The sequence below is a fragment of the Gobio gobio genome, assembly GCF_949357685.1.
Source record: "Gobio gobio genome assembly, chromosome: 4".
Classification (NCBI taxonomy): Eukaryota; Metazoa; Chordata; class Actinopteri; order Cypriniformes; family Gobionidae; genus Gobio; species Gobio gobio.
The window spans coordinates 9,921,442-9,935,819 of record NC_137100.1 but is presented as its reverse complement, the minus strand read 5'-3'; the positions used below and the strand labels follow the sequence as shown (position 1 = coordinate 9,935,819).

At 40.2% G+C, this 14,378-nt stretch overlaps 2 protein-coding genes across 3 annotated transcripts in view; one reads left to right on the top strand and one right to left on the bottom strand.

Annotated features, from left to right (window-relative positions):
• napaa (N-ethylmaleimide-sensitive factor attachment protein, alpha a) overlaps window positions 1-7,652 on the bottom strand; it is a 12,460-nt gene extending 4,808 nt beyond the window's left edge. Inside the window, exons 1-10 of the mRNA XM_079815972.1 lie at window positions 7,479-7,652; window positions 6,618-6,697; window positions 6,417-6,533; window positions 6,274-6,320; window positions 4,745-4,822; window positions 4,185-4,240; window positions 3,963-4,047; window positions 3,776-3,880; window positions 3,630-3,698; window positions 91-141 (exon numbers count right to left, since the gene is read on the bottom strand). Coding sequence (XP_079672098.1) covers window positions 91-141; window positions 3,630-3,698; window positions 3,776-3,880; window positions 3,963-4,047; window positions 4,185-4,240; window positions 4,745-4,822; window positions 6,274-6,320; window positions 6,417-6,533; window positions 6,618-6,697; window positions 7,479-7,576 — 786 coding nt within the window. The 5' untranslated portion in view covers window positions 7,577-7,652. The remainder of the gene's footprint in view (window positions 1-90; window positions 142-3,629; window positions 3,699-3,775; window positions 3,881-3,962; window positions 4,048-4,184; window positions 4,241-4,744; window positions 4,823-6,273; window positions 6,321-6,416; window positions 6,534-6,617; window positions 6,698-7,478) is intronic.
• On the top strand, window positions 6,628-14,378 carry zbed4l2 (zinc finger BED-type containing 4-like 2). 2 transcript variants are annotated; one of them, XM_079815965.1, is made up of 2 exons: window positions 6,628-7,054; window positions 10,937-14,378. In XM_079815965.1, exons 1-2 carry the CDS (start codon window positions 6,703-6,705, stop codon window positions 13,615-13,617), a joined length of 3,033 nt encoding a protein of 1,010 aa, XP_079672091.1. In that variant the 5' UTR covers window positions 6,628-6,702; the 3' UTR covers window positions 13,618-14,378. The 2 variants fall into 2 exon arrangements, with proteins under 2 accessions (XP_079672091.1, XP_079672092.1); XM_079815966.1 differs by lacking the exon at window positions 6,628-7,054 and adding an exon at window positions 8,751-8,991.

Here is a 14,378-nt window from a genome sequence, read left to right as displayed (position 1 = left end):
GTGAACGGGCCTTAATTCATGAATGAACTACCACAGGTAAAATATGTGCAGTGAATGATGTAAAACCTGAAACAAACCAAGAGAACTTACTGCTTCAGTGAATGCATCACTGTTCTGCTCTTCATATACATCAAGAAGTTTCTGTTTAATGTGAAATGCAGAAACATTGTGATGGATTATTTTGTATAAAGCATCACAAAATCTTCAAATGCTACCATTCAAAAGTTTGAGGCAAGGAAGATTTTTTTGAAAAATGAAATGCTTTACTAATACTTTTATTCAGCAAGGATGCATTAAACTGATCAAAAGTGACAGAAAAGACTTTTACAATGTTAAAAAAAAATCTATTTCAAACTTTTGATCTTTCTGTTCATCAAATAAAGCTGAAAAAACATACGGTTTTCAAAAAATAATAAGCAGCACAACGGTTTTAAACATTGATAAAAATAAGAAATGTTTCTTGAGCAGAAAATCACCACATTAGAATGATTTCTGAAGGATCATTGGAGTAATGATGTTGATAATTCAGCTTTTCCATCACAGGAATTAATTACATTTTAAAATATATTCAAATAGTAATAATATTTCACTAAGATTTCACTGTATTTGTAATCAAAGAAATGTAGTCTTGGTGAGAAGAAGAGACTTATTTAAAAAACTCAACCCCAAACTTTTGAATGATAGTGTGTGTATAATATATATTAGATTAGATTAGATTAGATTAGATTCAACTTTATTGTCATTACACAAGTACAAGTACAAGGCAACGAAATGCAGTTTAGGTCTAACCAGAAGTGCAATAGCAGCAAGTGCAGGATATACAATGGATGCGTAAGTGCAGGACATGGCATCATATATGGCATCATATATGACATCATACATGACATCATATATATATAAATAAAAAAATTTACAAAACAATTAATAGAGACAATGAAAACCTAATACATATAAAGAAGGATTTGGGAAAAGCTTCCACCTTCAATCTCAACTGATGTTGACCCAGAATCTAAGGCCCTGTTTACACCTGGCATTAAGATGCGTTTTGGTCCATCCAAATACAGACGGGGTCTAAGGGCGTTTTCACACCTACCTTGTTTGGTCCGGATTTTCGGACTTTTCAGTTTGGTCCGAATCAAAATTACAGGTGTGAAACCTCCCCCATACCACGGTCGGGACCAAACAGACGAAATTTGGTCCGACGAAAAGAGGTAGTCTCGGTCCGGATCAAACTGAACAAAGGTTCGGTTCGTTTCTAGTGTGAAAGCATTTTCTGTATGGTTCGGACTTTCAGACCATTTACAGGAAGTTCCTGTTTATTTTTAATATTATACTGTTATTTTTAAATTCAATCTAGGCCTCATTGATTATGAAAAGTGAAAATATGCGCAATATGTCAGAAGACAGAAAGTCAGAAATAATTTTGAACGAAATTTTGTATGATTTTGCTTGGAAAGCCTTTCTTTAATGGGAATTTCGTTTTGTATAAATTGTATCTTAATTGTAATTAACTTTTAATCAGATAATTGTCTTGATTTAATAAATAAGAAGCAAATAGTCTATAGCAGACAATAATCGTGCGAGTGATCACATGCTTTGCACATGAACTGGAGCGGGTCTCAAATAAACCGAAACTCAGCAGGCTATTTGTCTCACAAACATGTGAAGTATGTGTATATAAAGCTTGAAATGTCCACTTTTAAACGTAACAAATAAAAAAAATAGTCAAGCAATGCGCACTGTTCAATAGTGGCAACGATATGCGTCCGTTCATTCAACTTGTCAAAGACGCTGACGTCAGACGCACGTCCGTTTACAATCCAATCAATGTCCAGATGCAGCCCACATAGATGATGACGAGTGAACGCAAGTGTGTCATGTAAAGTTCTTTAGTCCGCTCACATAATTGCAATGTGAAACCAAACCAAAACTAACCGAATGTATAAAAAGTATCAAAACATGAACTTCGGTTCGAACCTTGGTGCAGACTTTCAGGTGTGAAAACGCCCTAAAACGCTTTGAGCTTGTCCACTTTCGACCAATTCCAGAGGTAGTCGAAAACAAATTCGTAATATAAATGCTCATGTGGTCGAATAGCCGCAAAAGACCGCCTACTCTTCGGCTACTGACCTAATGCATAAACATTATGGGAAGCGCGCTAGCCAGACGGGATTTAAACTTTGTTGACTGAAGACCCAAGTTTGGTTTGAAGATGAAAAACTTTTGTCTGGCTATCACCAGACCAAGCTCAATTTAAGATTGAATATTGGTCTGGGGAGTCTGCTCCGTATTTTCTACTGCACAAGAGGCGTGATCAACGGGCATAATTCAAATGACTCTGTATGCAATTGGATTGTCCTTCAACCAAGAGGCGTGATCAATGGGCATCGATCCATCGCTTCTCTATCCGTCATCGTGTTAAACCCGCCAATAACGCGTGCCAGGTGGATAAGCCAGTCTTGATTGGTTACGGCAAAAGTGTAACAGTCTGGAAACCTGTACATTCACTTCTACTGCTTCTGAGTTGCAGGGCGAAATCAAATCGCCAGCAGATCGGGCTGGGTTTACCCAGTCTAGAAAAACGTACCTAGCACAATGTTCTCTCACATTCCTGATTTCTAACACACACAGCCGGTGTTTCTCAATGTCAAGGATCCTTCCTCTGTAGGACTAATCCTTCCAAGTCACTTCCTTCAGAGGCTAGGCGAGACTCCTCTTTAGCATTCGGAGAACATGTAAATGGAACAGGCTTGCAAGTGCGCGTCAGCCTCATTACGTCAGTGAAAAGGTCCGTTAGCCATCAATAACGTCATTTGTATAATATCAATACGGTTGTAATTTGTACTGGCATTTAAAAGTTAATAATAATAATAATAATAATAATTAATTACATTTATATAGCGCTTTTCTAGGCACTAACTCAAAGCGCTTTTACATAGAAGGGGGGAATCTCCTCAACCACCACCAACTGTCACCAAAAGTTAAACTTTACTTATATTTACTACGGTTATAACAAATGTTTGGTAACGTTACACTTGAAAGCATATTGCCCCGTTAACGCTCCGACTCCGCCAACGTCCGATATTTTGTATTTTTTGAACAAGATAGCAAAGCTGCGCGCATAGGATTGTGGGTGATTTGAGAACGCTAAGTGCGCGAAGTCTACTCGTATGCATCCTTTCCTGTATATGGCATATTTTTCGAACGAAGGACTCAGACCTTGGTTGAAATTCCGAGGATCCTCGACATTGGAACAGTCCTTCGACGGCTGTCGATGACGTAGCATCCTCGGAATTCTGGCTTCCGAGGATCCTTCCTTGACATTGAGAAACGCCTAGCGTTCCGCGTCGTCTTGTGGCTGTCAGAGCAGAAACAAAAGCTGATGCTCTCTGTATGTTTTTCTGTTTTCTCTGGTCGTGTTCATATGTAAATAGAATCGTGAATACCCTAACCTCAAAGAAATCAGGACAGAAGTGGTTGAAAGTGGACAAAAGAGACGGATTAAAACGCCAGGTGTAAACGGGAATGCGTCTCCATCTTAATATCAAGTGTAAACAGGGCCTTGGATCACAATTGAAGTCTATAGAATTAACCGTAAGCAACTAAATGTGTTGAAAGGAAAGACTCACCTTAAGAAGTTTGCACTCTCTAGCATCTGAGAAGGCTGGAAACAGGTCTTCATACTTCTGTACAGCCAGCTATTGACGAGAACAAAGGTTAAATGATGACAAAAGCAGAGATAAATATCCTTCTTCTTTAGACTGTGAACAGGCACCTTGCAGTTGAGCATGTCCACACAGAAGTGACACAGCGCTGCTTTGAAGAAATGGTCTTTAGCACCGTACTTCAGCAGGGTAGTGTCCATGGAGTAAGTCCCAATCTGAACAGACACAATATGCCACTCAACATGAAGGGTGAAGAAAACAAATGAACACAGGTTTTCGACGGAAGATCACACAGACCTCCTCATATATTTCGATGGCTTTCTGGTACTGCTCCATCTGAGCCGCATAGGCCGCCACTTTGAGAAGACACTTGTTGGCTGCACTACAGGGGGAGAGAAGAAAAGAGATTTGTTACGTTTAATCATACAACACAACGTCTGTGCTCAGACCTCATTTGTTCTACAACACTCATGATAAATGGGAAACATATAAAAGCATAAAAAGACTGTAGTAGAGTACCTGGTGGATGACTCCCCTTTGAAATAATCGGCTGCCTGTTCATAATGAACAATGGCCTGTACACATAAATAAGTATTTTGGGACCAAATAATAGCAAATGAATGAACATTACTTTTCTTTCATAAGGGGTTCTCTGTCACTTGATAGGCTCAATATGGATCATCTGATGCATTAGCAAATACACTAACATTTAAAAGTTGACATATATAAAAAATCTAATCTATTCCTGTGAACAAAGCTGAATTTTCAGCATCATTACTCCAGTCTTCAGTGTCACACGATCCTTCAGAAATCAGTCAAATGTTGATTTTCTGCTCTTTATTATTGAGAAAAGTTGTTCTGCTTTTAATTTTATAAAACTGCATTTAACTCTTTTATAAAATGGTGTCTTTTGATCAATTTAATGAATACAAGGGAATTTCTGTCAAAATAAAAAAAAAATCTTACTGGCCGCAAATTGTAGTGTATTTTTATACTTTTGACATACTGTCCATATTCATCTGAACCACTTACTGATAAATATGCACTTTTCCATAAAAAAAAGATAATTTCCAACTTACTTTGTCTATGTCCAGTAACTCAGATTCATAGATTTCTGCAATAGATATGTGGTTTTTTGCTGCAATGGTGAAACGCCCCTGTGGACACAAATGACAATTTGTAAGGAATATTCAGAGTGTATCACTATAAGCAAACAAACAAACAAAAACATATTACATATGTTGAATTGTGGTGGAACGCTTAAAGGGATAGTTCACCCAAAAATGACAGAAAATTCTTAGTTTAGTGGACTTCAAAATGAAAATTCCCTGATATTTTACTCACCCCCATCTCATCCAAGATGTTCATGTTTTTCTTTCTTCAGTAGAAAAGAAATTCAGTTTTTTGAGGAAAACATTCCATTCCATTCTTCTTCACATAATGGTTTTCAATTGCACCCAAAATGTTCAAGATCCAAATCAGTGCAGTTTCAAAGGGCTTCAGATGCTCTGCGCGATCCCAGATGAGGAATAGGGTCTTATCTAGCGAAACAATTGGTCATTTTCAATAAAAAAAAAAAAGAATATACTTTTGAACCTAAATTGCTCATCTTGCGCTGCGACGCGCTAGTGATTGCGCAATCACGTCGAAACCGTCACACTACACGAAGACAGAAGTACCGCCCCAAGCGACCGTGTGAGGACTAATACAAACACCCTTTACCAAAAAACAGCTCATCTTCAACTTCAAAATCGTCCGACATGGTTGTTTTACCTTTTTCTTCGCATGTGCACTTTGTAAACACGTGGGCGGTGCTTCGGTCTACGTCTAATGTGACGTTTTCGTCCGTTTTCGTGCCAATCCTTGGCACGTCGCAGAGCAGCACAAGATGAGCAATTTAGGTTAAAAAGTATATTAAAAATTGTTTTTATTATAGAAAAATGACCAATCGTTTCGCTAGATAAGACCCTATTCCTTGCCTGGGATCACGCAGAGCGTCTGAAGCCCTTTGAAACTGCACTGATTTGGATCTTGAACATTTTGGTTGCAATTGAAAACCATTATGTGAAGAAAAATCCCGGAAGGGAATTTTCCTCAAAAAAACTCAATTTCTTTTCGACTGAAGAAAGATCACCCTCATGTCGTTCCAAACATGAAAGACCCTCCATTGACAGCTACACAACTACCACTTTGTTGCTTCAAAAAGTTCACAAAGAGATTGTAAAACGAATTGAATTTAGGCTTTTATTCACATATAAACGTTCATCAACACACATCAGTTGTGCTCAAGCATGTTCGCCTGACGAGAACCAATGAGGTTCATTCTCGTGTTACGCTTCTATGTTCGCTGATTAATGTTTAAATGTGAATAAAAGCCTAAATTAAATCGGTTCTTAAATCATTGTGTCTCTTCAGAAAATTTGGACTAAACCTCTCAATTCATAAGGATTAATTTAACGATCTCTTTATGAACTTTTTGAAGAGTCAAAGTAGTAGTTGTGTATCTGACAATGGAGGGACAGAATCTCTCAGATTTCATGAGGGCGAGTAATTAATAACAATTTTCATTTTTGGGTGAACTAACCCTTTAAATAATAATTTTTCTCACCATATCAGTGTAGATGTCAGTGACCTGACAGAAACAGTTTACTGCCTCTGTGTAGAGAAGTTGTAGGAGAACCAAAATACAAATTAATCCAATGGAAAAACTACACACAGAGATGTTTGTTGTTCAGCATCTAAGGGCTGTACCTTGAGGATCAGACTTTTTGAATGCATTGCCAGCATCCAGAAAGTTTACGGCTGCATCGAGCTTGCTTTGCACCTGCAAATGCAGCCGTGCAGCTTTGCAGAAGGCATCTCCTGCGGCTTAAATGAAGAAGAGAACAGAAATGACACGTGCTTATTGAACACCTTAATACTGCGTGGTGCAAAAGTTGCTGTGTGTCGTACCACTCCAGTTCTTTGCCATCTTGAACATGTTCCCAGCTCTCACGTACAACTCACAGGCCTCCTCGACCTTGGAGGAACTCCTACAATGAACAAAAGAGAGAAGGGAGATTCACTCAGGCCGCTAGGCGGCGCTATTAGCGTCTGTCCCCTGCACTCACAACGTGTTTTCAGACCTGATATGGCCAACATGAAGCAAGAGGACCCAGAAATCAGTGTGAAAACACAGGCCCGATATTGCTCAATAGCCTGGAAGTACTACATTAAAAATGAGAGCAATGCCACTGTTTACTGCAAGCTGTGTAAGACGGACTTTAAGTTCTCTTCAAATACAGCTAACATGATAAAACACCTCAGAGTGAAACATCGACTGAACATCCCAGCTGTAGCCAGCGGCGGTGAAAGACTGTGCACGGAAGAGCCAGGCGAAGGCAGCATGGGTGAGTTTCAAAAGTAGTAAATCAGGGCATAAAGAGCGAAATATCCTCGTGTGCATTGGGTTTGAGCAGAGAATGAATGAACGCGAGAGGGAAACGGCACATTCAATGCTCGCAACTCTTATTTATAATGACGCTTTATGCGTCCAGTGCGATGCTACTTGGCTAGCTGATCACTTTTGTGCAAAATCTGCGGACTAGGAAAAAAAACAACACTAGTAGATTTATGACAGCTGAATACGAACAACTCTATATTACAAATAATGCAATTTCAAAAGTATAATCTGAATTAATTAATAAATATGATCAACATTGATTGTTCCAAACGGATACTATTTAATACCAAGCACTTTAGGTGTATTTTAAGGTGCAAAATTTGCACATTCAATATTGCATATATACAAAAAAGCATAATTATTAGATTTACCCGAAAAACGTTCCTAGCCGCGAATGCGTCGTTTTCATTTTCTTGTCCGCCTCAGCCATAATGGCCAAGGCTTCCTTTTCTTTTCCAGAATTATCCATTTTGCAGGTTTAGGTTAGAACCGGACTGTAGGGAATGATATCCAAGCAATATCCCACTCACGTCGCCTGAAATGAAGTTATTTGTTTTATTGACACATCATGCGGAAATCGGAAGTAAATTCCACTTTAGGGACTGTCGCTAAATAATTGTTTTCAAAGAAACAGTAAACCCTGCTGTGGTATTAACTCGTGACTTATACGTTATTAAAGGGATAGTTCACCCAAAAATGAAAATGATCACATGATTACTCACCCTCGAGCCATCCTAGGTGTATATGACATTCTTCTTTCAGAGTTATATTAAACAATATCCTGGTTAATCCAAGCATTTTAATGACAGTCCAAAATTTGAAAAGCCCAAAAAAGTGCATCCATCCATTATAAAGGCCTACTGAAGCGAATCGATAGGTTTTTGTAAGAAAAATATCCATATTTAACATGTTATAAAGTAAAATATCTAGAGTCCTGTGGACCGCCTTCCGTATTTAACATATGTAAATAGTAATTAGTTACTGTAATTTATTACTTCTCCCTTGAAAAAGTAAAGTAAGGGTTTACTCTTTGTTTTTTCTGTAATTTAATTAGTTTTGATGTAATTGAACTAAATACTGTGTATAGACTGTAAACCAATTATATATAATACAATAGTGGAATTAAGATCAAAATTTAAAGTCTAACTTTAAAATGAATGTTTTTATGTATCCTTCTCATCTTTGTAATAATTTGGTCCGTTAATAAGAATAATTTATGTAGCTTTATATTATTATTAATTTGAACGATTTAAAAGAGCCGTTTCATCCATGAATCGCTTAACTAGTTGAGGTTGATTAAGGATTTAGAGTAATAAGGATTTAGAGTAATTTGTACAGTAATCTAATTACACTATTGAAGATGTAATTAGTAATTCGTTATTTTTTGGAGTAACTTACCCAACACTGGTGGGACATAGAGTAAGCGTTTTGAACTGCGAGAGGCGTTACACTTTTTTGCTTGAGGATGAGTAAATTATGGAATAGTTTTCATTTTTGGGTGAACTATCCCTTTAATTAATTTAAGCAATTATATGTAAGCTACACGAGCAGTGTCACATAGCTATGCCATATAAACCTGAATGATAGGCATTTTTCGCTTCTCTTGGCTGCTCGAAATTTACCCTCATACCCTAGCGGGAACCGCGCTAAGCACATCCAGTGTGTAGGTCGCAAACGCGTGGAGGATGTGCAGGGATTCTGAGATTTAAAATATATATACATATATTCCTAATAAGCTATTATTTATTTTCATATACAAAAATAAGTTGTAAAAGTAACTGTCGCTGAATCGTGTACTGTTCAATGGAGGCAACACAGGCAGGAAGTGGATGAAACCATAATGGCCCTTAAACACGCCCGGAAGAACATCCAGTGACGTTTGATGTAAATAATAGCGGAATTGTTTCATTAGTATCGTGTTGCATGGTTATTGTTCTCTGCCTAAATACTCTTGTGACGAGCAAAGTGGGCTGTGACTGATGTGGAGTCATTATCATAATACAAACCTTATGATGTTTTCCAAATGTTTCCGCGAGAAACATGTGTTTGAATTCATTTGAAGCAGAGATGGCAGTGTCTTCATGTGCGACTTGCTTTAATTCGTCTACGGCTAGTTGTCAACATTTGCAATAGTTTTCTTTTATAATTTTGTATTTTTAAAAATTAACCTCTAACACTGCAGTACTTTTTAATATGAAGTCACTGAGTCGGGGAAAAAATATACCTAAAACCCCTTTTTCTTACACAAACATGTCCTTTTATGCCATTTCACAGTGTTGCAGTTTGGTTATGCTACAGTATAATGTTCAAAAACTAGCCACATCTGAAATAAAACCAAATAGATGTGATGGGTAGTGTTGGTATTTGTATTAAAAACAAACTGCAGCATGAAAACTATATTATAGCTGCAAAAAATATATATATTATAGCTGCAACATTTTTTAGAGTTTTGAGCAGCAACACGCATCTTTTACAGTAAATACAAAATCAGATCAAACTGCAATGTTTGTATAATGTTTTAGCTAGCTAGCAACTCTCTTTAATGACCAGACCATTTCTCTCTTTCTCACACACACATGGTTACAAGAACTGATTCATGCACAGTGACTTGGTGAGCTGGGACACTTATGACAAAAGATTTTAAAAAGCTGTCTGAGAGTAATGTCATAGCATTAAAGGACAACTTCGGTGAAAAATGAACCTAGGGGTAATTAGCACATGGTTACCGATTAGATCGTTCTCTGGGATTTACTTTCATGAAAATCGAATGTAAAGAGTTTAATCGCTAAAAACAGATTAGCTTATAACGCTAGTCTATGGGGCATAGAATAGGTAAAATTAAATCGCTAGTTAATACCACTAACAAGGCTCAAAATAGCCTCACGCTAACACGCTAGCATAATGAGGGTCCCTACATGCAAACCGAAGCATTGAGAACTTTGTAAGTGTACAAACAGTTTAATAAGAAGATACTTTATAAAGACAGTACATTACACGTATACAGACAGGAGCCATCTTGGAAAACAGTCTCGACAAGTCGAGCGGTTGAATAATCCGCCATCTCTTTAGTGTGTATCCTTTGGAAGCACTAGTCTCTGTTGCGTTCAGTTTTAAAAAAAAAAAAAATATTTTAATTTATTTTCTCTGTTGCGTTCAGTGCTTTCTTCCAGAAACAATGGACCATATGAGATTCCAAGTCACAGTTCATCACTTAGCACAGCATTCATGGCTCGACTTGTCGAGACTTTTTTTTCCAAGATGGTTCCTGTCTGTATACGCTTAATGTACTGCCTTTATAAAGTATCGTCTTATTAAACTGTTTGTACACTTACACAGTTCTCAATGCTCTGGTTTGCATGTAGGGACCCTCATTATGCTACCGTGTTAGTGTGAGTCTATTTTGAGCCTTGTTAGTGGTATTAACTAGCAATTTAATTTTACTTATTATATGCCCCATATACTAGCGTTGTAAGCTAATCTGTTTTTAGAGATAAAACTCTTAACATTCGACTTTCATGAAAACGCATCCCAGAGAACGATCTACTCGGTAATCATGTGTTAATTACCCCTAGGTTCATTTTTCACCGAAGTTGTCCTTTAAGGAAAGAGTCAGATATGAAACAGATACACACAGTGCTGATTCATTAGTTTTATAGGAATTGTGTTGTCCCCCAGAAAACATCACATTTTAACCCTGACTTAGCATTTTTATGAAAACACATTTGTTACAAAAAACCTTGATGTCACATCAAGGATTTAGGATTCAAGTTTTTTTTACTTAAAATACTCATTTTGAATGCATTTTTGTTTTATTTATCTTTCACCACAGACATGGATCTCCCATCTCAAATACATCCTGCAAGTCTCAACGGTCAAAATATTCGGAGGAGAATGCAGCGGTTTTTGCCATTTTCTGATCGCCGCACTTCGAAAGTGTGGAACCACTACACTCAGCTTAGTCTGCACCGGGTCGAGTGCAACCACTGTAAGAGACAGCTTTCCTTTCACAACAGCACTACTTCCATGAGAGAACACTTAGGACGCAAACACAGCATTCGGGACGGAGCGGTACCCCCTCACAACACAGCAGGCATCCCCACCCCTGCAGCATTACATTCTCACATTCAGACCGCTTTGCAAGCTAACAGATATAACGCCACAGTCAATGCTGCGTTTCAACCAGCGCTACCTATTGCTATCAAAGAGGAGCAGGAAGAAGTTCTGACAGCGGAGTTGGGAGAGACCAAACCTGCTCGGACCACATATGCCCCTGACTGCGTGGCAGGAAGCGCTACTTCTAGTTCAAATGCCATTGTGCACCAAGATACAGATGTGGGCTGCCTAATGTACAATTTTCCTGCGGGAGAGATGAGCAGCACTGCTGGAGGCAGCAGCGTCCGCACTGCCACAAGAGCCTGCAGCAACAAGCGAGCTGAGGTGTTGACCGATCTCATCTTGGAGATGGTCTTCAGAGACCTTCAGCCATTGTCTGTGGTGGAAGAGCGGGGGTTCAAGCTCTTACTGAGTTGCCTAGAGCCAAACTACCCTGTGCCGTCTCCATCGCTGCTTGGCAGTTTACTGTGGCATCGTTACCACATCCTCAAGCAATGCCTTCAGCAGCATCTTCAGGCAAGTCTAGCTTCTCACTGTCTGACCCTCTGCACCGAATACTGGCGATCCGTGGATGGATGTGGCATTGGCGGGGACGGTCAGTACTACCTTACGGTCAGTGCGCATTTTGTCGACTCGCACTGGCGCCTGGCACGCTGCGTGCTCGAGACCCGACCGATTGCAGAATTCAAAGGAAACCCATCTGAGAGAGGGCAAGTGAGCTTTGCAGACACTCTGAGAGGAGTCCTCTCCGAGTTCCAGCTTCCAGAGGACTTTGTTTTCTGTGTTGTGCATGACACCCCAAGTCCATCTGAGTCTGGGGGGCAGGAGAATATGTCCATCGATCCAGAGTATCAGCAAGAATTTGCTGGGACCAGCCATCCGCCCCCCAGTAATCTTCCGGAGGGATGGGCACCTCTGCTTTGCACAGGACAAGCCCTGAAACTCTGTGTCCAGGAGGGACTTTGCGTGGAGACCGTCAGACAGGCTCTGGCAGACGCTCGTGCCATCGTCCTACATTTCCAGCATGACGTGAGCGCTTCTACAGCACTGAGCCAGAAAGCAGAGGCTGTTAATAAAGAGTCCGTAACCCTGGTCTTGAACGACCCAGGGCGCTGGACCACTGCCATTGAGATGTGTGAGAGTCTGCTGGAGCTCAAGTGGGTAATCAGCTCCGTCCTGGAGGAGCAAAAAGTTGCAACAAATCTGGCAGATCACCAGTGGCGCCTTATACACGAACTGGTCCCTGTGCTCAAAACAGTTCGCATTGCAGCATCGTTTTTGAGCGAGGACATCAACGGACCCATTTCAGCCCTAATGCCGTGCCTCCAAGGAGTGTCCAGGCTCCTGGGACAGAAAATTGTGGAGTGCACCTGTCCAGTGGTGAGGGGAGTTATGGAGAGAATTCGTGCTGGTATGGACAAACGCTGGAGTCTGAGTGATGAAGATGCTCTTTTGGACTGCAATGCCGTACTTTCCTCATTTCTGGACCCGCGTTTTAAAGAGTTGCGGTTTCTCAGCCCCCATGCCCGCAGCAAGCTGCATGACAAGGTGAAAGAGCTGCTGTCCGTTCAGGCTTTCACAAGCAACAAAGGAGTCAATCGAGAGAGAAGGCAAAGCATGCAAATGGAAGCGACCGTGGATGAACGTGAAGAACCTACAGATTTTGGATTGGATGATTCTTTGACAATACCTGCAATGGCTTCTTTGGATTCTCCTGACTCGTGCGGCTCAGCGGAGGAAGGTGACAGCGTTGAGCTGCAGCCAAGCGAGCCCTCCGTCGCCATATCATCTCCAGAACAGGTCAATGAAAACGCGCTTGAGGTCGTTGGATCCCCTTTCAAGAACGCCAGTGAACGTAAAAGACGTTCTAGTGGGACCAGCATGACCTCGCCACTGAGGGGAGATTTACAGCACACGCCTCGAAAAAGGATAAGTCCTCTCCCACAGAGCATGTATGATATTCTTCTGGGCGAGGACCCTACTGAGCGGATGCCCGAAATTCACCAGCAGCTGGAGAATTACATAGCAGAGCCGCTCTGCAAACGCAGCCTCTCGCCCCTGCAATGGTGGCGCAACAAGGAGCACCGCTTTCCTGCTGTGGCCAGACTGGCACGAAAATACCTGTCCATACCAGCAACTGCTGTTGCCGCCGATCGGACCTTTGCCCCTAGGGAGTCTCCAGTGACCCAAAGAAGGGCCACACTGGGGTCTAAACACCTTGATCACATTTTGTTTCTCCATCAGAACACTGATTACGTAGATCAGCTGAAAGGTGGAGCCGCTGTACGCGAAATTGACCAGTGGAACACTGTCAGTGGAAACCAAAGCAGAGAAAGTCTTTACCAGACTCTAGTGTCCTATGAAAGTAAGGCGCGTGTGCCCGAGGAAGAGTCATAATCACTGTTTATGTTTTGCTTACATTTTTGAACAGTTCTGTCGAATCCCACAATAAGCTCCTTTAATTACATGGTTCTCTGACGACTTCTATCATCAATGGGTTCTTGACGCAAGGATTACGCTGAGAGATGAACACAGTTACACTGCTATGTAAATAACACATTCCTTGTACAAGGAATTTGAGACATTATCGTTTAATATCGTCTTTGGTCTCTAAGAGGTCTGAAGGTTTGTGTAGTTAATGTCTTGTGACTAATATAGATGCTGTTTTACTACATTCTTAACTTGTCTCTAATGAATTCCGCAATCTGAGCACGAGCAATCAAGCTGCTGTTCTGAATATTAACAGGGCTGGGATTTGGCCACAGGCCATCGCAGTCATGCAGATATCAGGCTTTTTTTTTTTTACTGAATCGTTCACATGCTCTGTTTTGGAACACCGCAAATCAAATACGGCTAATTCCAAGCCAGGAAGTAACTGTTGTATTATTGTTTAATATGTGATTTTGTTATTTTGCAAATTCTGCATATACTGTTACTTCAATGTTACTGTCACTTTACACAGTGCTGCATTACTTACATGCATTGTCAAAACCATGCATGCGTTTTAACATGATCACTTCCTCCTTTATATTTATGGGGGATTGGGTGCGTACATGCAAATGAGGTATTAGTAATCTTTTCATACTTGCAACTTTAGAATTTACAGTGTATTCTATCGGTAGCATGATCAGATTAAAGTGTTGTATGTAAAACTCTGG